The sequence below is a fragment of the Theropithecus gelada genome, chromosome 10 (assembly GCF_003255815.1).
Source record: "Theropithecus gelada isolate Dixy chromosome 10, Tgel_1.0, whole genome shotgun sequence".
NCBI classification, from domain to species: domain Eukaryota; kingdom Metazoa; phylum Chordata; class Mammalia; order Primates; family Cercopithecidae; genus Theropithecus; species Theropithecus gelada.
Window position 1 is genome coordinate 709,745 of NC_037678.1, and position 23,084 is coordinate 732,828.

General features: G+C 59.1%; 1 protein-coding gene across 1 annotated transcript; it reads left to right on the top strand.

Annotated features, from left to right (window-relative positions):
- Nucleotides 1–2,583: 2,583 nt before the first annotated feature.
- IL17REL (interleukin 17 receptor E like) lies at nt 2,584–22,000 on the top strand. The gene is made up of 15 exons (XM_025400353.1): nt 2,584–2,698; nt 6,236–6,315; nt 6,669–6,696; nt 15,193–15,342; nt 15,562–15,671; nt 15,833–15,947; nt 16,469–16,608; nt 16,923–16,994; nt 17,069–17,123; nt 18,132–18,304; nt 18,372–18,416; nt 18,691–18,748; nt 19,032–19,128; nt 19,369–19,449; nt 19,644–22,000. Exons 4-15 carry the CDS (start codon nt 15,234–15,236, stop codon nt 19,735–19,737), a joined length of 1,149 nt encoding a protein of 382 aa, XP_025256138.1. The 5' UTR covers nt 2,584–2,698; nt 6,236–6,315; nt 6,669–6,696; nt 15,193–15,233; the 3' UTR covers nt 19,738–22,000.
- The last annotated feature ends 1,084 nt before the right edge of the window (nt 22,001–23,084 follow it).

A 23,084-nucleotide genomic window follows, 5' to 3' on the forward strand; every position in this document is an offset into this window, starting at 1 on the left:
GTCGGGACCGGCGCGGGGACCAGGACAACGACCCGGAGCCACGCGCGTCTTTGTGGAAACCTGCGCGGAGCTGAGGCCGAGAACACAGCGCTGTTGTGGAGAACCCGCTTCCTCGCCGTGTTTTTCTTGGGAGCCCCGCGCCCAGCACCCCCGCGCCCCTCCGGCCCCTCGGAGCCCTCTGGGGAAAGCTCCAGCCCGGATCCCAGGCAGACGCTGGTTCGTTCCTTCCCGCGTTCGTCCGAGGAGTCTCGGCGCCGCCCAGGGTCTCCGCACCCCGTTTCCTTCCACCTGGTGCCCAGCGCGGGCGCGGAGGGAGCCCTCGGGGTTGGACCCTCAGAGCCCTTCGCCGTTGGGCTTCCGGGCGCACGGATGGTCAGTGGGCCATGTGGCCGTGCTGCCCTGGGGACCTAGACTTGCAAGGACCCCATCCCCACCCCAGGCCTCGTCCAGCTGCGGTGGGTGGTCTCGGTGGCTGGGGCCTGCCCAGGAGTCGGTGGCCTGGCTCTTCATGGATACTGAGCAGGGCCAATCCCCCAGCCCTCAGAGACAGGGCGGGGAGCCCCCTGACCTCAGACTGGAGAGGGTGGCCGTGGGCCTGGGGCAGAGGGCAGAGGCTGGCCCCACTGCCCTTCCCTGGGCCTTGGGACCAGCTCCAGCCACATCCCGTGGGCCGTCCCCACAGGAGGTCACCGACTACTGGCCACCTGCAGCCCCTGCCTGCGTCATGGCACGCTGGGATGGTGCCTTCAGGTGATGGGTGTGTCATGGTGGGGGCCTGTCCCAGAGAGACCTGGAGAGAGGTTTGGGTGTGAGTGGGCCCACGGGGAAGGGACATTTGTCCTTTCTCAACGATCCTGCTGGTCGTGGCCATGGACATCGTCTGGGACACCCCTGCCACAGTACAGCAGCCCCCATTGTCCCCTGGTATAAGGAGGGCTGGAGGCCAGGCTGAGGGGCAAGGCCCAGCTGGAGTGTCCGTCTTACACCCCAGCCGGCCTGGGATGGGGGATAACAGTGGCCCGTCCTGGGCTACCCCCAAACCTGCTTGCCTGCTGCTGACCACGCTGTGGCATGGAGGCTGGCACTGGCCACTCTCTCCGGGGCACCGTGGCCACAGGCACGCTGCTGCAGGGGGCGGGCTCAGCCCCATTTACTCTGCCCAGCAGTGACCGCATAAGTTCCAGCCCATGGAGGGCTCTAGGCCAGGTGGGGGCAGGGTCGAGGTGCTGGTCCAGGATGCAGGGAGGTGGGCAGTGGGGTTGGTGGGAGGGAGGGAGGACTTCACGGTCACAGCAGGTCCCGGCCGCCTTCCCTCCCTGGGACCAAGCCCCAGAGCTTGCTTCCCAAGCTCCCTCCTGACTACCCGAGCCCACAGTGTGAGGCCCACGGCCTCTCCCAGCCTGCGGGTGGTGCCGCCCTCCACACCTGGGGAGTCCTGTGGGTATTCCAGGCAGAGCACCCCGGCTAGACACTCCCAGGCTCCCCAGCTATTGACTCCCTGCATCCCCCAACCACACACACGCGCGCGCACACACGCACACACACGCACGCACACATGCACACACGCACACGCACACACGCACACACGCACACACACACACGCGCACACACGTGGGGCAGTGCCCTCCCAGAACCAGAGGCAGGTGCGGAAGCCTCAGTGCTGCCTGGCCGCAGCATAGAGATTGGGCTGGACACAGGGACTCTGGGCCTGTCCAGGAAGGGAGGAGCCAGGAGGAGCCCAGAACGACATCCTGGTTCTCTCCAACCCCCTGCCCTGGCTGGAGGCAAATGGGAAGCAGTAAGCTTCTGCCCAGAAACTTTCCTATGCATTTGATGCTCCAAATAAGAAGAGGACACGGAACAGCTCCCCGAGCAGAGGCCGGGCCCCAGACTTCCCAGCCTCAGGGGCTGCTCTCCGGCACGGGGGACCTCACAGTGAGGGCCTCAGGGGCTGCTTTCCAGAACGGGGGACCTCACAGTGAGGACCGCACAGGGGAGGTGGCCTTTCGTATCTTGAGGGGAGGTGGAGGCCAGGGACTTGGGTGGAGTCTCAGGTCCCAGGAGAGGGCTCTCCCTTAGGGGCTGGAGCTGAAGCCGGGGCTCTGTGGTGAGTGCCCAAGACAGATTCTGCCCCTCTGCCAGCCCAGCCAGCTTTCCAGGGCCCTTGTCTACCATCCTGGCCTCACGCACACCTGAGGGGAGTGCACATAGGTGGCAGCCTATCCCACTGGCCTGGAGCCATCTCTGCTCCAGTGGCCGCCCTGTGGGGAACCCCATTAGGGCGTCCTCGGACCCCAAAGGCCCCAAGGTTTCTGGATGCTTCCTTTGGAAACCTAGAAACTCCACAAGTGTCTGGCCACAGTCTCTCGGCCCCAGACGGTGGAAAGTCTCTGGGCTGCTGTCTGTGAAGCGAGCCCTGTTTTGCCAGGAGGGGGAGTGTCCCGCTCGCTCTGCTGTGAGGAGCAGACTCCACTCCTCTGTTTGTCTTTGGGGCTGGAGCTGCAGGGTCAGCCTGGAGCCGCTGCCACAGGGCACCCTGAAAACCTGCCCCACTCACATCCACGCTCACCAGTGGGAGCTGTCACTGCACAGCCAGATGCTGGCTGGGCAAGCACTCGCGTTCCTGGGCCTGACCTGGGGCACTTTCCAGAGCCTGGCCATTCCCTGGATTACAGAATGTGGCCTCTCCTGTTCTCAGGTAAGCTCCTGCCTCCTCCTAGGCCCCTACACTGTGGCAGATAAGGCCCTGGTTTCTCCTCAGGTGGGTCTGGCCTGATGCTCTCAGCACATCAACGGGAAGGGGTTGCAAGGGCCGGGGGGGCCGGGGGGGCTGGGGGGCCCCGAAGGCAGCGCTGGTGAAAGGAGGCTGGGAGACCCGGCCTGACCCTTCAGAGTTGCTTCGGGAAGTGTTTGCTGGAAGCTCAAGGCAGGGTGAGCCCACCTCGGACCCACCTGTGACCTCCAAGGAGGCTGTGTTAGAATCTAGGGCAGCCTGCAAGCCCATCCAGGGCTCCCACCCCAACCACCGGGGCTCCCACCCCACCCCCTGTGGCTGCGCTGAGCCATGGGAACCGCAGCACCTGGGCTTGTGTAGACACCTGCCAAGGAAACACTCGGGAAATGTGCTGAGAGTGAGGTGTTGGCAGTGGAGGTGCCTGGGTTGGGAGCCGGGGGCCAGGGGTGGGGGTGGGGGGCTGGTCTTGCTGCAGGGCTCGCTGACTCAGCCTTACAGGAAAGGGCGCCTCATCAGCACCTGCAGCAAGAAGTGTACCCCGCGTCCCAGGAAGGGGCGCCGGTGCCCAAGGCTGGCCGAGGCACAGTGGGGACCCAGGCATGGAAAGAGCACGGAAGGTGTCCCAGAAAGGGAGGACTCGCTGAGGACCTGCTGGTTGCACCGTTCCTGGCATGGGGACAGCAGAGAGCAAGATGTATCTTTAGGGTGGTGCCCTGGTCACCTCAGGGGACACTTGTGGGACACCCAGCAGCTCCGCAGGCCTGAGATGGGTCCAGCAGAGGGCTCAGCTCAGGGAGGGGAGCCGTGGGCATGGGGGCTGGAGTGCTGGGTGCCGTGGGCAGGCTCAGATCTGCAGGGCGTTCGGGGAACAAGGAAGAAAGCAGGCTGGGATGTGTGGGAACCGGTGGGAGCAGGGGAGATGGAGGGGTTCAGGTGGGAGGGGAGTCCACCGGATCCCACCCTGCAGTGAAGATGCAAAACAGGGAGGGGCAGGCCTGGGGATTCTGGCTGGGAGGGGGAAGGAGAAGTGAGAGATGAGACCGCAGAGTCAACTTTTGCCTGGGAGGAAATGGTCCCTGAGTTGGGAGACCTGGGGGAAGGTAGCCTTGAAATGCAAGCAGGAAAGCTTTGCTGAGGCGGCTTCGGGGCGTGCAGGCAGCCTCCCGGTGGGAGGGGTGATGGGGCTGTCTCCGCTGGGACCGGCAGGTGATCCTGGGGAATGTGTGGGGACCAAGACTGAGCCCTTGGTACTCCAAGGAAAGGGGCAGGGGCTGAGGCAGGTGGAAGAGGCGAGGAAGGAGGGGAAGTGCTGGAGGGGAGGGGAGAGCAGGGGTTTGGCGGGGCTGAGGGAGGGTCTCATGGAAGATGGGGTGGGGAGGGCCGAGCAGGAGCAGGAGGGGTCGAGGGGTGAGAGGAGGAGCGGGAAGCTGGAGGTGGGTGTAGGGGCGCTGCCTGGGCAGCCTTGGACAGGGAGGTGGATGCGAGGGGGCGCGGGAAGCCAGGTAGGGGAGGCCGGGGCTACAGCCGCGCCCCGGGGTGGGGAACCCGGGCGGGTGACGGCGGGAAGCTGGGCCCGAGGCAGGGGAGTTTGAGCCGGTTGGGGCCGCGAGCAGCTGACCTGGGGGTTCCCTACAGACCGCCCCCAACGCCGGCCGCTGGGAAGCCCCGAGAAGCACGACGGAAAACCCCGTGTGGGGGAGGCGCCCAGGGCCCAGGCTCAGGCCTCCCAGCTCCCCCCACCTTCCCCGCAGCGCGCCCAGGTCCCGCTTCCCGTGGCCCGCGGGGAAGGGGAGGGGCGGGGCAGAGCCGTGCGAAGTCCTGCGCCCGGACAGCGGCCTCTCCTGCAGCCCCAGACACTCGGGCCCCGGGCCAGCCCTGGGTGGGCTTCAGAGTCCGGGAAGTCAGGAGAGAGAGCGGACGCCCCTCGCATCTCCAGCCCACCCCGGCCTCTGAGCCCCCAGGGATTCTTTCTCTCCTGGAGTTGGAGGCGGGGAGTCCAGGCCACCGTGGGCGCCCAGAGGGGCTTCAGGGCACCTGGTGGGAGACAGGGAGGGCCGGGGACCCACGCCACTGCCCCCCTGCAGTTCCGCACAGGTGGCCTCACTGGGCCTCCCAGCGCTGCCTCCGCCGCTCCCTTTGTGCCAGGGCCGGTCTGGGCTGCCATCGCCTGCCCACCTGAGGCCTGCTCGGATCATGTTCCCCAGAGGCTGCCCCAGGTGAGCCTGGCCCCTTTTGCCTGGGCAGAGCCCTCAGCAGCCTGGGGTCGGCTCCGCCAGCCCCTCGTTTGAGGCCCTGCTCTCCACCAGGGGCCGAGGCGGGGTTTCCATCAGGACGCTGAGTCCAGCCTGTACTCCACCCAAGGGCAGCGCATTTCGTGCCCATGGCGGGCGGAGGAGGGTCACGCATGGCAGTCTCTGGGGATTTACTGGGGTGGTCGGCAAATGGGTGGAGACAGTGGGGTGAGAACGAAGACTCGGAGGCCATCTGCAGGGTGGGGTCCTGGCCTGGACCCTGGAACAGAAAACAGCTCACTAGGAGCATGCACTAGACTGAGTGTCACTCACTGACGCCGATTCCACACTAGACTGAGTGTCACTCACTGCCGCCGATTCCACACTAGACTGAGTGTCACTCACTGCCGCCGATTCCACACTAGACTGAGTGTCACTCACTGCCGCCCACCCATGTGGCTCCCCAGGTTTTGCAAATGCCCTGGAAACTGTTGAGATGAGGGAATCCTGGGTAAACTCTCTGTAAATCTAAACGTATTCCAAAATAAAAAATATTTAGAAAGAGGTGTAGCCACCGGTAATACCCGCTCCACAATTCAAGGAACAGAAGTGGGCCGAGTTTTATTTTTCCATGCTCCACCTGGGCTAGGAGCAGAAGTCCAGGTCTCCATCTGGAGCTCCCCCCACCCCCACCCCAACCCGGACAGCCTGGGCTTCCCCATCCCGTCAGTAGAGGGTCAGCTTTTTTCAAGAATGGAGCGGCTGTGTTGACCACAGGATGCACAGTCCAGCGCCCCAGCTCAGTGGCCGCCCCAGGGGGCCTGGACTCTGGGGGTCCTGCCCTGCTTTGAGGGTGCCAGTGCCACCCTGTGCTCCCTCAGCTCCCACGCCTTTAGTGCTGGGGTGCCGGGCACCTCCTGCCTCACCCACGGGCTGTCTGGGAGCAGCCTGTCCCACAGGACCCTTCTGCCCCCAGGAACCTGGCCACAAGTCCTCGTGCCCCTCTTTGGGCACCCTTGGTCAGGTTGGGCTGGGGATGATAACAAATCAGGAGTGCAGCTTGGACCCCGACCATCCAGGGCCTGTTCACCGCACTGCACGCCTCCACCCCCCACCACCAGCTCAGCCTCACTTCCTTCCAAGTCCATGAAATTGACCTCTACGAGGCCCCCCAAGCACTCCTTGGATTTATAACCTGAACCCCCCACACTCTCCGGACCCCTCTTGCTCCTCTTGCTCCCTCTGTTATTTTCCCACCTCTTTATTTTAGTTGCATAAAATATAAGTTGCTGATTTCCCAGTTTCAAATTGTTCTGTTTCCCCCTTCTCGGAATGTGAGCTCCCGGAGAGGCAGGGATGGTTCAGTTTTCCTCTGTTTATGAGTCCCAGCACCTAAGCAAGCCTGGCGCATAGTAGGTGCTCTCCCAAGCAAGCCTGGCACATAGTAGGTGCTCTGCTAGTGTCCACTTAACAAACGCACAAGTGGTTGGGGGACCTGGGGCCTGAGGGTCCACAGAGATTCAGACCACACTGTTTACTAAGTGACCGCCACATGCCAGCCTTGGGCCAGGCCCCTGACACTGAGGAGGAGCCGGGATTGAGGGCAGCCCAGGACCCCCAGGAGTGAGGGACAGGGCAGGAGCAGGACGGGCTGGGGAGGGGGTGCCCTCAGTCACTCACCCCTCTCACTGTTCTGTCCCCAGGGCTTTACCTGCAGGAGCCACAGGAACCGTGAGTACATCTCAGCCCTGGGGGTTGCTCAGGGCCTGGACTCCCCACCACAGGCCACCAGGGCCGCTTTGTCCACCGTGGCAGGCAGTTCTGTCCTGCACTGTCCCCAGCAGCTGGGGTTCCCTTCTGGGCAGGGCAAACCACCATCACTCATCGATGTGTGTGTGACCCTGGCCACACCCAGGCAAGGCCGCCCCGGCTCCTGGCCAGAGGTGGGCCTGCCAGAGAGTCCCACGTCTCCACTTAACACACAATGCCAGCCGGGCGCGGTGGCTCAAGCCTGTAATCCCAGCACTTTGGGAGGCCGAGGCGGGCGGATCATGAGGTCAGGAGATCGAGACCATCCTGGCTAACACGGTGAAACCCCGTCTCTACTAAAAAATACAAAAAACTAGCCGGGCGAGGTGGCGGGCGCCTGTAGTCTCAGCTACTCGGGAGGCTGAGGCAGGCTGGGAATGGCGTAAACCCGGGAGGCGGAGCTTGCAGTGAGCTGAGATCCGGCCACTGCACTCCAGTCTGGGCGGCAGCGCGAGACTCTGTCTCAGAAAAAACAAAAAACAAAACACACAATGCCTCTGCCTCGTTGCGTTCCAAACCCGCGGCCCGGTTGACAGCCCAGCAGCAGCAGGTGGAAAACCCCATTTCTTCTAGCGAAGTTTTTTCCCTGTGTAAAGTGATCCCTACTGGGCCTTTAACAACTACCTTGATTTTCTTTGTAAACAGCGTATCTATTTATAAAAGGGCTCTGAGTGATGCAGACGCTATAAGGAAGAAAGTTAAAGCTCAACGAAAAGCCTCCATGTAGAAATAAGCAGTACTTACCTAGACCAACATTGCTCTGGACATTTTGGGTTTTTTTTTTCTTTTTCTTATTTTTGATTTTTATAAGCATAGACATGAGGTCTTTCTATCATTGGTTGGTCAACCAAACCCAGGCTATTCTCAAATTCCTGGGCTCAAGCAATCCTCCTGTCTCAGTCTCCCAAAGTGCTGGGATTATGGGCATGAGCCACCGTGCCTGGCCTGTTCTAGACATTTGTGTAGCCAAATATACAGATATTTGCAGGATAAACAGATAAAAATTATTTTATAGAAATGAAATTACCTTATGTCATTTAAAGTATTTTATTTATTTTTACTTGAATTTAACAGAAAAATAGATGGCTAAACTTTAATTAAATGTTTCTTTGCCTCAAGGACCTCTAAGTTTAGGGGAGGAGATTAGACCAGCCTGGTCCCAGCGCAAGGATGAAATGCTAATTCACAAAGTGGACGATATTAATAAACAAACAACAAACGCAAAGCATGGCCAACGCAGTGGTCACACCTGTAATCTCAGCACTGTGGGAGGCCGAGGCGGGCGGATCACCTGACGTCAGGAGTTCGAGACCAGCCTGGCCAACACGGTGAAACCCTGTCTCTACTAAGAATACAAAAAAAAAGGCCGGGCGTGGTGGCTCACGCCTGTAATTCCAGCACTTTGGGAGGCCGAGGTGGGTGGATCACGAGGTCAAGAGATAGAGACCATCCTGGCTAACATGGTGAAACCCCATCTCTACTAAAAATACAAAAAAAATTAGCCGGGCGTGGTAGCTGGCACCTGTAGTCTCAGCTACTCGGGAGGCTGACGCAGGAGAATGGCGTGAACCTGGGAGGCGGAGCTTGCAGTGAGCTGAGATTGCACCACTGCACTCCAGCCTGGGCGACAGAGTGAGACTCCATCTCAAAAACAAAACAAAACAAAACAAAAAAAGCTGAGCATGGTAGCACTTGCCTGTAATCCCAGCAACCTGGGAGGCTGAGGCAAGAGAATCACTTGAACCCAGGAGGCAGAGGTTGCAGTGAGCCGAGATTGTGCCACTGCACTCCAGCCTGGGCAATAGAGTGAGACTCTGCCTCAAAAAAACATAAATAAGTAAAAAAATACAATCCTGTTTAGTATTTCTAATAGATTTCCTATTGAGTCTCCTTTTTTAAATAGCTGATCACATATTCTGCAGCTAATGACAGCTTGTAAACCTATGCATTGGGTGGAGGGTGCGGATCTTGTGGAATTGGTTCAGATCTCCAGGGCAATGTTGAAAGAGGGAATTCCTGTCTGAGTCTTGATATTAATGGTATATTAATGGTAATGATTCCGAAGGTTTACTGCTCAGTGTTAAGTTTATTGGATGTTTGCACTAGATGTCCCTGATCTAGACAAAGAGGTACCTTTCTTTTCCTAGCTTGCTAAGCATTCTTTTATCATGAATAGGTATTGAATTTTATGTAAAATGTCTGCATCTATGAAAATTATCATATAGGTTTTTTACTTTAACCTCCCCCACCTTTTTTTTTTTTTTTCTTTTTTTGAGACAGAGTCTCGCTCTGTTGCCCATGCTGAAGTGCAGTGGTGCAATCTGGGCTCAACGCAACCTCTGCCTCCCAGGTTCAAGCAATTCTCCTGTCTCAGCCTCCTGAGTAGCTGGGATTACAGACATGTGCCAACATGCCTGGCTAACTTTTTTTGTATTTTTAATAGAGACGGAGTTTCACCGTGTTGGCCAGTCTGGTCTCGATCTCTTGACCTCGTGTTCCGCCCACCTCGGCCTCCCAAAGTGCTGGGATTACAGGCGTGAGGCACTGCGCCCGGCCCCAATCTGCTCTTAAAAATCACCCATTGCATTTTAATTCTGTCGCGGTGGTTTTGTTTCTAGGAATTCCGTTTCTCTCAAGTGTGCCCGGTCCTTCGTCACAGCCTTTCCCACTGCCTGTATTTTCAAGCCTGTTTTTAATTCTGCTTGGCCTGTGGCTGGTCACTGGAGGACACCGTGGGCCCAGCCTCTCTGCAGCGTCACTCCAGGCTCTCTGCTTCCTGGAGTGCTTGTTTACCTTCAGTGGCTCAAAGTCCCAGGATGGAGGGCCTCCCGGGGGTTGGATTCCCATTGTTGCTGGGTGGCGCCAGGAGCAGTGCCTGACTGTCCGGCCGTTTAAACCAGATTCACAGATTGAGGTTTCATGGGTCTTCCTGGTGGGCCCAGCCTGGGCTGTGAATCTGTACTCGGTTTTGGGCTTTTGGGGAGCGTTCTACTCCCCGCTACTCCACTCAGCGACTCTGGAACTTTCTACTCCCCGCTACTCCACTCAGTGACTCTGGGCTTTGGGGAGAGGATCGGTCCAATTCTCGCTAACCCAGGTCAAGGCCCAGCTCAACCTGGGGAAGTTCTCCCTCACCATGTGCTGGGGCCTCCCCACAAAGCCCTCAGCTCCCACTGGGTTAGAAACCCTCCCTCCATCCCCCATCCCTGTAAAGCAACCTCCTACACCCCGCTTTCCTCAGCCCCCCATCCTGATACGTTTCGCAGCTCTCATACCTTTCTAGGAAGTTTTTAAAAAAAGTATTTTTTTTCTCCAGCCTAATTAGTACTTTTCAGCAGTTGAGTCGGTGTAAATGGCCTGGTCTCCCATATTAGGGAAGTGTAGTCCCAGCGTGTTTTAATTTTTATTTTTGTTATACTGTATTTTTTTTTTTAATTTTTCGACAGGTGTGGGGAACAAGGTTTTGCTTTGTTGCCCGGGCTGGAGTGCAGTGGCGCAATCTCGGCTCATTGCAACCTCCGCCTCCCGGGTTCAAGGGATTCTCCTGCATCAGCCTCTCCAGTAGCTGGGATTACAGGCTCCCAGCACCACTGTGCCCAGCTAATCATTGTATTTTTAGTAGACATGGGGTTTCACCATGTTGGCCAGGCTGGTCTCAAACTCCTGACCTGAAGTGATCCGCCTGCCTCGACCTCCCGAAGTGCTGGGATGACAGACGTGAGCCACCATGCCCGGCCCAGGTGTTTTTAAACACACACAGTTGTCCTCAGCCTCCTCCTCTGTCAACACCAGTTTGAATTCCCAATTCCCCACTCCCACTGTGTTTCCCATTCTCCGCGCTCGCCGGTCCTTTCCGTAACCGATTGGTTCCTGTTGCGCTCCCTTCTCCTTCCCGGAGGAAGCACATCTGTCAGGCACTCTTCTGGTAAGTCTCTGGGTGTTATTTATGTGCCTTATTTTGGATGAGGCAAAACATTTACTTCTAAGAGTTTATGATGAATTGTAGTTTCACAGCTTTTTCCACACAGTAACAATGAATTCTGTTTTGTACCACACTAATCTTGTGTGTTTCTGCTTTACTCACCCTTCCTTCCACACAGCCTCCTCTTCATTTTGTCAGCTTAGTTGGGACAAGAGCCTGTTCTTATTTTTGTACATTTTATTTCTCAATGAGCAGCTTCTCCTCCTGCACCCGTTTCACTAACTCTGTACATGTCCTCATTTTCCGTGCTCAATGTGAGTCCTTCTCCTCTGTGGCTTTACCATTTTTTTTTTTTTAACTTTCTGGTTTTGATTCCTTTCTTGGTTGTCTGGAATAAGTCTTTGTCTTTTTTCTGGAAAGGGTCAAAAGATGCAGATTTCTCATTTCTTGCATAAAGGAGGTTGTCTTTTTTTTTTTTTTTTTTTTTTTGAGATGGAGTCTCACTCTGTCACCCAGGCTGGAGTGCTGTGGTGTGCTCTGTGCTCACTGCAACCTCTGCCTCCCTTCCTCTCCTACCTCAGCCTCCTGAGTAGCTAGGACTACAGGTGCGTACCACCATCCCCAGCAAATTTTTGTATTTTTAGTAGAGACAGGGTTTCGCCATGTTGGCCAGGCTGGTCTCGAACCCCTGACCTCTGGTGATCTGCCTGCCTCGGCCTCCCAAAGTGCTGGCATTAAAGGGGAGTTGTTGGCCGAACACACACGGATGACAACATAGACACCGAGTTCTAAGGCACAGTCATTTCTCTGAAGATTGCTGCATACCAAGCCCCAGGGAAGATCCTCCAAGGGAAGGAAACACCAGCCTTGGGGACGAAGCTCTCCTCACTCCCCTCAGTCCCCGCCGCGCTCCCTAGCACAGCCTGGCTTTTTATCCCCAAACCATCCGGCTTTATTTTATTTCTAAATTTTCAATTTATAGCTATTCTTTGCTAGTATATAGAAATACAGTGTTTGGGAGGCTGAGGCAAGTGGATCACTTGAGGTCAGGAGTTCAAGACCAGTCTGGCCAACATGGCGAAATCCCGTCTCCACTACAAATTAAAAAATTAGTTGGGTGTGGTGGTACGCATCTGTAGTCCTAGCTACTCGGGAGGCTGAGACACGAGAATCACTTGCACCTGGGAAGCAGAGGTTGCAGTGAGGCGAGATCACACCACTGCATTCCAGCCTGGGCGACAGAGTGAGGCCCTGTCTCAAAAAAACACAAAACATGGCCGGGCGCGGTGGCTCAAGCCTGTAATCCCAGCACTTTGGGAGGCTGAGACGGGTGGATCACGAGGTCAGGAGATCAAGACCATCCTGGCTAACACGGTGAAACCCCATCTCTACTAAAAATACAAAAAAATTAGCCGGGCGTGCTGATGGGCACCTGTAGTCCCATCTACTCGGAAGGCTGAGGCAGGAGAATGGCGTGAACCCAGGAGGCAGGGGAGCTTGCAGTGAGTGGAGATCGCGCCACGGCACTCCAGCCTGGGCGACAGAGCGAGACTCCGTCTCAAAAACAAAAACAAAAACAAAAACAAAAGCAAAAACAAAAAAACACAAAACAGAAAAACAAAAAAGAAATAGTGGATTTTTGTATACTGATCTTGTATCCTGCAACTTTGCTAAACTTATTTATTAGTTGCAGTGCCTTTTTTGTAGATACTAGCGTTTTCTACAGAGACAATCATGTCATCTACAAAAGAACACAACTTTACTTCTTCGTTTCCAAGCAAGAAGCCTATTTCTTTTCCTGCCCCATTGCATGGTGTAGGGTCTCCCCTGCAGTATTGAGTCGAAGTGAGAAGAGCAGGGATCCTTGTCTTGTTTTTGATCTGGGGGGCAGGGAAATAATCTATTCTTTCACTATGAAATGTGATGTTAGATATAGGTTTTTCACAGATTGTCTTTATCAGTTTAAGGAAATTTCATTCCCTGTTTGCTGAGATTTTTATTTAAATCAGGAATGGATGGTGAACTTCGTCAAAAAATTTTTCTGTGACTATTGAGATAATCATAAGTGATTTTTAAAATTTTGTTGATTGGGTGCAGTGGCCTCTCAAAGTGCTGGGATTACAGGCGTGAGCCACCGTGCCCAGCCTTTTTTTTTTTTTTTTTTTTTTGAGATGGAGTCTCGCTCTGTCACCAGGCTGGAGTGCAGTGATGCGATCTCGGCTCACTGCAATCTCCGCCTCCTGGGTTCAAGTGATTCTTCAGCCTCAGCCTACTGAGTAGCTGGGATTACAGGCGCCCGCCACCACACCCGGCTAATTTTTGTATTTTTAGTAGAGACGGGGTTTCACCATGTTGCCAAGGCTGGTCTCGAACTCCTGACCTCAGGTGATCCGCCTGCCTCGGCCTCCCGAAGTGCTGGGATTGCAGGCGTGAGCCCCGCCCGGCCACTCCCTCAAATTCCCTGGGGTGGTTCTTTCTCCACCTCTGGGTGTTCCCTCACATGCGTGTGTTCATGAATACTCCACTGAGTATTATTAGCAAAGTGGATGCTCCCCAGAGTTCTCTCTCTGCATTATCCTCTCCCCTCTCATACTCAGTCCTGAAGGCCCTGGCTGCCCAGACCCTCCATCCCAGTTCCTCCTCTCAGGGAGTGTGCCAAGCTCCACTTGGGACTTCACCCCCACCACTGCCTGGAAACACTTCCCAGACAGTGGCACATTCCCAGAGCTCACTGTGACTGTTTCCTGTCTCCCAGGACTCACTGGCCCTGACTTCCTCATGCCCACTGTCTTGAAACCATTGCTCATGGATTTTGCCTTGGTTTCCCGCTATCTCAGGCAGGAGGGTAAATCAGATTGCTGTGAGTCTCTCTGGTCTGCAGTGGGAATTTGCAAGAGTTGGATTTCTGGCTGGGCGTGGTGGCTCACACCTGTAATCCCAGCACTTTGGGAGGCCGAGGCGGGCGGATCACCTGGGTCAGGACTTTGAGACCAGCCTGGCCAGCATAGTGAAACCCTGTCTCTACTAAAAATACAAAAATTAGCCGGGCGTGGTGGTGCATGCCTGTAATCCCAGCTACTTGGTAGGCTGAGGCAGGAGAATTGCTTGAACCCAGGAGGCAGAGGTTGCAGTGAGCCGAGATCACGCCACTGTGCTCCAACGTGGGCGTCAGAGCGGAACTCCGTCTCGAAAAAAAAAAAAAAAAAAGAGAAAGAGTTGGATTTCTTACCCATAGGATGTTCGGACCTCTTCGTTCCCATTGCCCCTTTGAGGCACAGAGTTACTGGGTGGAAGGTCTCAGCTGTCAGTTGTCTAGGTTCTTGCCGTGTTGAACAAAGAACTGAACAAAACACACAAGTAAAGCAACAAAAAATAACGGAGTAAGGAGGGCACAGATTTACTGAAGAGAAAGAGCACTCCACAGAACGGGAGCAGGCTCAAGCAAGCGGCCAAGGACCCCGATTGCAATGCGCCCCAAGGTTTTCATAAAGCTAAAAGAATTTGGTAACACCCCTAGCTGCCCTGTGGAGGTTCCCAGTGGGTTACACCCTGTGGAGGATGAGTCTGCAACAATCAGAGACTGAAGTGGAGTCTCATTATCACAGGAGGGAGGCTGTGGCCTGTGTGCTGCCTAATCTTGCCTGGAACTGGCTGCACCTGCTGTTCTTTTGCTTATCCCTTCGTTCCTGGTTACCCTCATTCCTTCCTCTCCTGCCTCAGCAGGGTGCCGTGTTCAGTGTGGGCTCCGCTGAGCAGCAGCTGCCCTGTCTCACCAACAGCATGAGGTCCCATGACTCGGTGGCCAGGCCTTCTATAAAGAGGGTGGCAGTCCTCCTGTGGAATGCCGGGTTGCCAGGCTCTGTGGCTCAAGTGAAGTTCTGCTCTGAGTCCCACCTGCAAACCTGGCTGAGCAAAGGCAGCAAAATTGCTGAGCCCCTGGTGCCCCAAATGATACCCCAGCTCCCCGTTGCGCAGGTCTGATGCGGCTGCCTGGAATGGTGTTTGGTCTCCGAGCAAAAGGCCCTGGAGGCAAACCCTCCCTGCAAGGATGTGGCCACTTCTCTGTGGACAGAGGTCTGGGCTGCAGCAACCTTGCGGTCGCCTCCCAGGTGTCCCAGCAAGCCCGTGTTGGCCTTTTCTGCTGTTCGTCTTTGAGCAGAGGCGACAGAGCTTGCCGGCAAGTCAAGGTGGGCTCCCTGCCCCCTTGCTGGCCAGGTGGGGCAGCAGCTTCTACTGCTCTGATGCAGACTGGTGTGCAGCCTGCCCCACTGACCTGGGCCCACTGCTAGGGTCCCACAGACATTTCAGAGTGTGTCTCGGGGTGGGCTCACTACATGCCAGAGGGCTTGCTCCCCACTTGGCTTGGGGCAAGATAGTAAAGACCCCCCAGCAAAGACTGTGCAGTCCCAGGGCTCTCTCGCCCTTCACAGAACCAACCACAAAGCCTTTCCAAGCACCAGGGAACTCGAGGCCTTACACGCCTTCTCTATCCCCAGGGAACATTTTTAACAGCTTCTGCCGGCCACGCCCTGTGTCCATGTCCAGGTCAGTCCTGGAGGCCCTGACGTCTTACACTGCCATGCAATGTATCCCCTCTGACGGCTGCTCATTGTTCCTGCGTGTACGCGCCTCCATCACCCTGCATGGTGAGAGGTGGCCTCGAGGGTGGGAGTAACACCCACAGGTCCAGCAGTGGGCCCAGGTGCCTTTTATTCCCATCAAACCCTGGGCAGCCTGGTGAGGGAGCGGGGCGCTGCTAACCGCACTTCACAGAGAGAAGGCAGAGGAACAGGGTCCCACGGCCCCGTCTGGAGCCAGGGGCAGCCCTACTCTGACGTGCCCTGCTGGGCCCTTCCTCCACCCAGAGCACCTGCGGGGCCTGGAGGCCTGCACCGTGAGCCTGGACACCCAGGAGACGCAGTGTCAGAGCGTGTGGGTGGCCAGGGCCTCCCACCGGCAGCAGGTGGGGCAGCAGGTGAGGCCAGGGCAGGGCTCTGCCACCCACGTCCCGAAGACTGGGCACCGCTCCTCCTGGGCGCCATCCCTCGCTCTGAGCTCCAGCCACGCAAATGGAGCTGGCCAGCTGGGGAGGGCAGTGCCTCTGAGTCCACGCAGCTCACACCTGCACCTGCTCAGCTCCAGGTGTACTTTGGCTGCTTTGAGGTGAGCGTGGCCCAGCACCTCTATGTCACCCTGAGGACCATCCCTCATTTCTGCGGGGTCCAGCTGGATCAGAAGCACCTCGTGGAAGGTAGGGTCCCCAGGGCCCCCCTGGGCACAGCTGCCGTTCAGCCTCCAGGGCCTGGCTTGGGGTGGGACTTCCCAGGGCAGGGGCCTGGCCCTCACACTGGACAGATCCCCGCAAGGCCTTTGGCTTAATTCGAGGTCGCATGGCGGAGGCACAGCGCGGGGTGGGGGCAGGGGGGGCGGAGGGGGCGGGTGGAGGAGGATTGCCCCCAGGGCAGGGCAGCCCGCACCCCGCCATTGCCTCTGCGCTTTGCAGACTGCGGAGAGGAGGACGTGGGGAGGAACGTGCCTGACTGCCTCGGTGAGTTCCCTCCTTCGACGCCCTGGCGAAGACCCCTGGACGCTGCGACAGGCTTCCTCTCCCCGGGGTCTTCTGCACCGTTTGGGAAATCCTGAGGGGCCCTCGGGTGGGCGGCTGCCAAACGCCTGAACCAAACAGGAGCCGCCACGTCGGGGCTCTCGGGACAGAGCCCCGTGTCGGTGACCCCTGGTCCCAGCGCGGCCCCGACTTGCGGCCTCCTGCAGCCGGGAAGCTCAGCTACTGGGTGGACCGGAGGCGCAAGGCGATTCTGGTGCAGGTGCCCAGGGCCTCTGGGAGCCCCGACTACTACGTGCGGCTCTGCCACAAGCGGTTCACCTGCGAGGACGTGGGCGCCCCGGTGCAAGTGAGCGCCTGCGCCCTGCGCCCTGGTCAACCTTAGGCCCCGCCCACCTCCGCGTTCCGCGCCGGGGCAGGCCTAGACCCCGCCCACCTCCCGTCCCCGCCCCGTCAGGCCTAGGCCCCGCCCACCTCCCGTCCCCGCCCCGGTCAGGCCTAGGCCCCGCCCACCTCCAGTCCCCGCCCACCTCTCGTCCCCGCCCCGGTCAGGCCTAGGCCCCGCCCACCTCCCGTCCCCGCCCCGTCAGGCCCAGGCCCCGCCCACCTCGGACCACCCCCGCCCTCCCGCGCAGCCCCTCAACCGCCCTTTCTGGGTTGCAGGTGACCGCCAACAACGTCTCCCGGGTCGTCTCCTTGCCCTACAGCCAGGAGTTGCCGTGCCTGTGCCTGGAGGTGTGGCCTGTACTTGGGGCGGGTGGGGGAACACAGGGGTGGGCGGGCTGCGCTGACCCCAACCCCTCCCACAGGGCTGGTCTGCGACCCCTGACGCGGTGCGGATCCAGATCTGCCCCTTTGAAAACGGCAAGTGTCCTGCGATGCCAAGGGGCGGGAGGGTGGGAATGGCTGCGGCCAGGCTGATCCCACCATGAGGACTGACGTGGGGGGATGAGATAAGGGGCAGGTCCAGCCTAAATCCCTGGGCCTGTCACCAAGGGAACCTGTGCACAGATGTGGATGTGCACGTGTGTGTGTGTGTGTGTGTGTGTGTGTGTGTGCTCACGTGGCCCAGCTCACCTGGGAAAATCAAGGCTGTCAAGAGGGGCTGTCTGAGGGGCACAAGAGAGATGCCCAGGCCGTGCGCGGTGGCTCACGCCTGTAATCCCAGCACTTTGGGAGGCTGAGGCGGGCGGATCACGAGGTCAGGATATCAAGACCATCCTGGCTAACACGATGAAACCCCGTCTCTACTAAAAATACAAAAAATTAGCCGGGCGTGGTGGGGGGCGCCTCTAGTCCCAGCTACTCGGGAGGCCGAGGCAGGAGAATGGCGTGAACCAGGGAGGCGGAGCTTGCAAGTGAGCTGAGATCACGCCACTGCACTCCAGCCTGGGGGACAGAGTGAGACTCCGTCTGAAAAAAATAAGAGATGCCCTGCTCTCGGTTCTGCTCAGCGACATTGCACACACACATGCACATGTACCCATGCACATGCACGCCCATACACATGCACACACACGCACACGCACACCCATGCACAGGCAGGCACACCCATGCATATACACACCCACACCATGACACGCACCCATGCACATACACATCCATACACGTGCACACACATACACACGAATACACCCATGCACAGGCAGGCACACACACCCATGCCCATGGACACGCACCCATGCACAGGCACACACATAGGCGCACACACCCATGCACACACATGCACAGACTTGGGACAGGGCTCAGCAACCCATAGGAGGACTGCTCTGGACCCTGGCCCAGTGGTCACTTGAGTGGGTGATAGACCCCATTGGCCTGGCAGCAAGAGTAGGGGCCAACTGACCTGTGTTTGGGGGAGGGTTCCTGCAGACACTGAGGCACTGGAGGTGCTGTGGGACACGGTCTACTACCACCCAAGGAGCCAGACACTGAGCTGGGAGCCCACCTGCCCTGTGAGTGGCCATGTGAGCCTGTGCTGGCGCCCGGGGCCCGGGGCCGGCTGTCGTAAGCTGCAGCGATCCAGCCAGCTGGTGCATCGCAGAGTGAGTGCCTGCTCGGCAGGGATGGGGGTGGGCATGGATGCCACAGCCTGACCCCAGCCCTCCTCAGGTGCAGTACCCGCTGGTGGACACCCAACCCCAGCTCTGCCTGAAGGTGAGGGGCTGCCACAGCCTGCCAGTGCCCTATTTGGGGAGGGGCCAGGGGGCATCAGGACAGGAAGTGGGGCGGGGGCCCTTGCCCAGCCCTGGAGCCCACCCTCCCAGCCGTCCCTCAGAGCCCCCTTCTGGTCTGACAGTGGGTGAGCTAAGGGCCTAAGGAGGGGATCTGGGCCAGAGCACCATGAAGCTGACCCAGCCTGTCTCTGTCCCTGCCCTGTCCCTGCCCTGCACACACTCCACCCTCCTGCACCCCTCACCCCACTTTGCAGTTCTCCACCAGTTGGGGGTCCTGGGTGCGGTGCCCTTTTGAACAGCGTCGCTTCCCAAGTAAGTTCTCCATGGGGCCTGCACAGCGTGGACGCCGCACAGAACATCCTTTATGTCACTCTGTGTTGGTCGGGGAGGTGGGATAACGGTGCTGGGCCAGTGAGGGACCAGGTGGGTTGGGGGAGGTACAGTGGGCAGGCACTGGGCCCTCTGGGGAAGGAAGGGAGGCAGTGGGGTGCTGGGCCAGATGGGAGTCTCACCCTTCACTCCCTACAGCCTGGAAAATGACCATCCAGCCTTCGCCCATGAAGGGCCACCTCCGGGCCACCTTCTTCTCGTCCAGCCCCGCCCACTTCCAGGTGCACCTGTGTCACAGGAGGAAGTCACAGCTCCCTGCCTGCCAACCCGCACTCCAGGCCAGCCCGCTCCCTCCAGCCTCAGTGAGCCGAGAGAGGGGCTCCATCCTGGGGAAGTGTGGGGGGGGACAGCAGGACCCCATCACTTCCCTGTAGTGGTCTCTGCCCCACCTGGGCCCTGAGCCCACCCAGGGTCTAGCCTACCTGGCAGGGAGGGGTAGGGGGCCAGCCCTGCTTTGTGCTGAGAGGATGTGGGAGAAGGACAGGGTTTAGCCTGATCTGCCCTTCCTCCCACTGCCTGTGACCTGCCCTCCCCCATCCCAGGGTGACCCCGCAGCCGCCCCTGCCTTTGCCTTCCTGGACCTTCCCAGGGAGGAGGCCTGTGCCCCAGGCATCTGCATCCAGGTGGGTGTTGCTGCTGTGCCCAGCCCCTACCCATCTCCTCCACTGCAGGACCTCAGTTCACACCCCCCACTTCCCATCCCCATCCTCGGGGGAAGCAGGAGGCCGTGTTGATGGAGCTCAGTTCACACCCCCCCTTCCCATCATCCTTGGGGGAAGCAGGGGGCCGTGTTGACGTAGCTGCCTTGTGCCTGCAGGGCTGGAGGACCGATGTACACTTCTCCGTCCCCCAGCAGCTCTGCAACCTCCGCTCCAGCGGGTGCCCAGCTCTCAGGGGCCACAGGAGGCTAAGGACTAGACCCAGGCACTCCCGGCCTCCCACAGTGGGCTGGGTATGGCGTGCACTGAACAGAAGACTGGGTGGGGGAGACGGGGAGACCACCCAGCCCTGAGACAGGTCAGGCTTCCGTGCCAAACCCAGGCCTGTGCCCACCACTGCCCTCCAGCCTCGCAGTTCCCTCCACCACATACCGCTGGGCCTCCCGCACACCCTCTCTGGTCTCACTCTGTCACTGGCCTTGCCTCCTCCTCCCTGGGGGTCCACCTTCCCTGATCGGAGCTCTGGTTCCAACCACCAGTGACTTGGGATGTCCCTTTGCCAACGAGCCACTGAGGCCCAGGCTCCCAGGACCCAGGGTACATCAGGACAGGACTCTGCCCAGTAGACAGAACTAAGCACGTGTGTCCGGGTGTGGTCAGGAGCGTGGCTCTGCCTTGGAGTCCAGGAAGGGTCAGAGCTGGCACTCCCACCTGCACCCTCCCTGTGAGCTCAAGAGCTTGCCTAGCTTCAGGTGGGGTGAATCGCAAGAGCCACAGAGGTGGGAGGGGTGGGAGGGGGTGGACAGGACAGCCAGGCACCCAGGGCCTCTGGAGACCCTTTCCAGGGAGCACCAGTGGGCCAGGCAGGGGTCTCTGGAATGTCTCGTCAGCTCAGCCGAGCCACAGCCATTTCAGGGCAGCCTCTGGCCTGCTGCCCACAGGACATGCCCAGGGCCATGGCAGGACCCGCAGACCTTCAGCTCCCCCTTCTCCCAGCAATACTTTTTGGCCAAGCCTGGGTCCCCCTCCCCAGCAAAGGTCACCTCCAGCAGCTCACAGACGAAAGGGGCAAAGGACACCTGCTGGTCAGGTGTCCCTGGGGCTGGCACCTGCCACTGTGGAGTGCCCATGCTATGCTGGGCAAGTCCACGGCCCTAGGGACAGGCCTGGAGGCAGCAGGAGGACTGGGCCTGGCTCAGGTGGGGGGATCTGGGGGTAACACACACTGCTTTTGGGGCCAGGGTGGGCTCCTCCTTCACTTGTCTGCTGAGCCTCCCTGGAGACAGGAGGCTGCTGTCCACAGCCACTGACCCCCAGGACTGGGCAGCCCTCTCCCCTTCCCTCACATTGTCTCAGCCTCGCACAGTGGGGGCAGGGCTGGGAGGGGGTGCCCCAGCCAGTACCACCTCCACATCTCTCTCCAGTTGCACCCACCCCCATGGGATGGCAGCCTGAGGCCAGGAATCTCCTCAAGAACAAGTAGGTGCCAGGGACACATTGCTGGGGGGCAGGAGGCCAAGGCACAGCCTCGGACAGCTGAGCCAGGCCCCCCTCAGAGTGTGGGGTGGTTTCACCTGACTGTGGGGCCCAGGCACCTGCTGGCTGTCCTAGGGCTATAGCTCCATGGGGCCCTCAGGGGCTCTGGGTCACAAAAAAAGACCTTCAACCCTGTCCTGAGTCCCCTGGGAATAGCAGGAGCCGGGTGGGCTGCCCCTTCCCTGAATGGCCCAGGTGCTGGACCCCAGCCTCCCTCTCAGATAATTCATGGTCATGGCCACTGTCCCTGGCCCTGAAGACAAGGCCCTGGCAGCTGCCCAGAGCTTCCCCAGTGCTCTGGAGTGCAGGGTGCAACCCCACCCTTCCTGTAGCTGACCAAGCCCGAGGTGGTCAAGGATCACCTGTTTCTGCCCAGGGTACCCCACACTGGCTGGAGTCCACCTCCCCTATCTGTGCATCCTTGGGTGCTGAGCTTCACTGGGGCACCCGCCCCACTTGGACCCCTCCAGAGGGTCTCAGCTTCCCTAGATCCCAGCCCCACTCACCCAGCAAGGGTCAGTCACTTCCTGTGGTCTCAGAGGCCACGTGCCTGGGGGCCACCTGCTGGGATGTGTGGTTCTGAGACGTTCCAAGTGGCACATCCAGACCCCAGCCAGGGGTCCCTAGCAGTGGCCTGTGCAGTGGGCCGTGAGGTTGGCCCTCGAAGACCTCTTGTGTGGGTCACATAGGCTCCCTGGCTTCCCCGCTGAGCTGCCCTCTGGAGCCTGGATGTCTCACCTGACTGCTGTGCAGGGCTGCGTGCCCGGCCTATCCTGGCGGTGGTCGCGCCCCATCTGCAGATGCACTCCCACCGCAGTCTGGGCCCAGGCTGCCGTCTTCCAGCCTGCCATGGGCCCTGGGCCTTCTTTCCCTTCTTGCAATGGAGGCTGCTCTGCCCCACAGACTGGAGAGGGGACTGCAGAGCGAGCAAGTCCCCTCCACTCAGTAAACGCTGGTCCAGGGGTAGCTGTTAGAATGGAGCTTGGGCCTGGCTGGATGGTGACGGCATCAGGGACAAGTCTGGACTGTGGGCGTCGTGGAGCCATCCCCATGAGGCTGGACCCGAGAGTACCCCAAAGGCGTGGGAGGCCACACCCCATTGGGCATGTCGGGGGCAGGGAGCACCTTGGGACTCAGGGGAGGGGCAGGGTCTCTGGGAGTGGATTTGGGGTCAGCTAAGGTCAGTGTCACATGGTGTGACCAGACATCCTCATCCAAGTGTCCCCATAAAGGAGCAGTGGTGGGGACACCCTGGGGATGCAGAGGTCAGGCCAGGTCAGGGGCTTGAGAAGCTGGGTTTGGGCACAAGGGGCAGGGAGGCCAGTGGGGGCATGGAGAGGGTGTCCCTCCCTAACCTGGACATCGGGGGCATGGGGGGATGCAGGCTGCCACTTGCCCAGGTGCCCCTCCCTAATGTGGAGGAGGTAAGGGGCACAGTGGGGGCGGGGGGCTCAGCACAGGCTGCCACTCTGCTCTCTCTGTGTCTCCTCTGGATACCCCTGTCCACCCCCAGCCAGAAGACAAGTGTCCCAGCTCAGCAGGGCAGTCCCCACCCGAGGTTCCTGCTCCTACCTCCTGGACCACCCAGGGGTGCTCCCTGTGGTACACAAAGACCCCTGCTCTGACCCGGGGCTACTCCGGGAATCCTGGCCAGTGTGGAGGTGGAGCTAGGGAGGATTTGCCAGAGCAGGGTCACGGAGCTGAGCTCCTGCCTGACTGGGTGTGGGCTCCCTCAAGCCTTCCACAGATGGGGGAAACTGAGTCTTCTGGGACTCTTAAGAGGCTGTGTTCAGATCTCAGCTGTCCTACTGTCCCTCCCAGACAAGGGAGGCACCTGCTGGAGGATACACGCATGCTGCCACCAGGTGGCAGTGGCTCTCAGTGCCGGTGCTGAACCGGGTCAGGCGCCCCAGCACCCAACACGGAGCGCCCACAGCCCAGTGCACTCACTGCCTCCTCGGCCAGGGTCGCTGCCCTCCCTCCACCACCACCGCCAGAAACCCACCCCCACACCTGCCAGGAGAAAAGTGCTGAGCACCCCGGGCCCCAGAAATTGGGGGTGC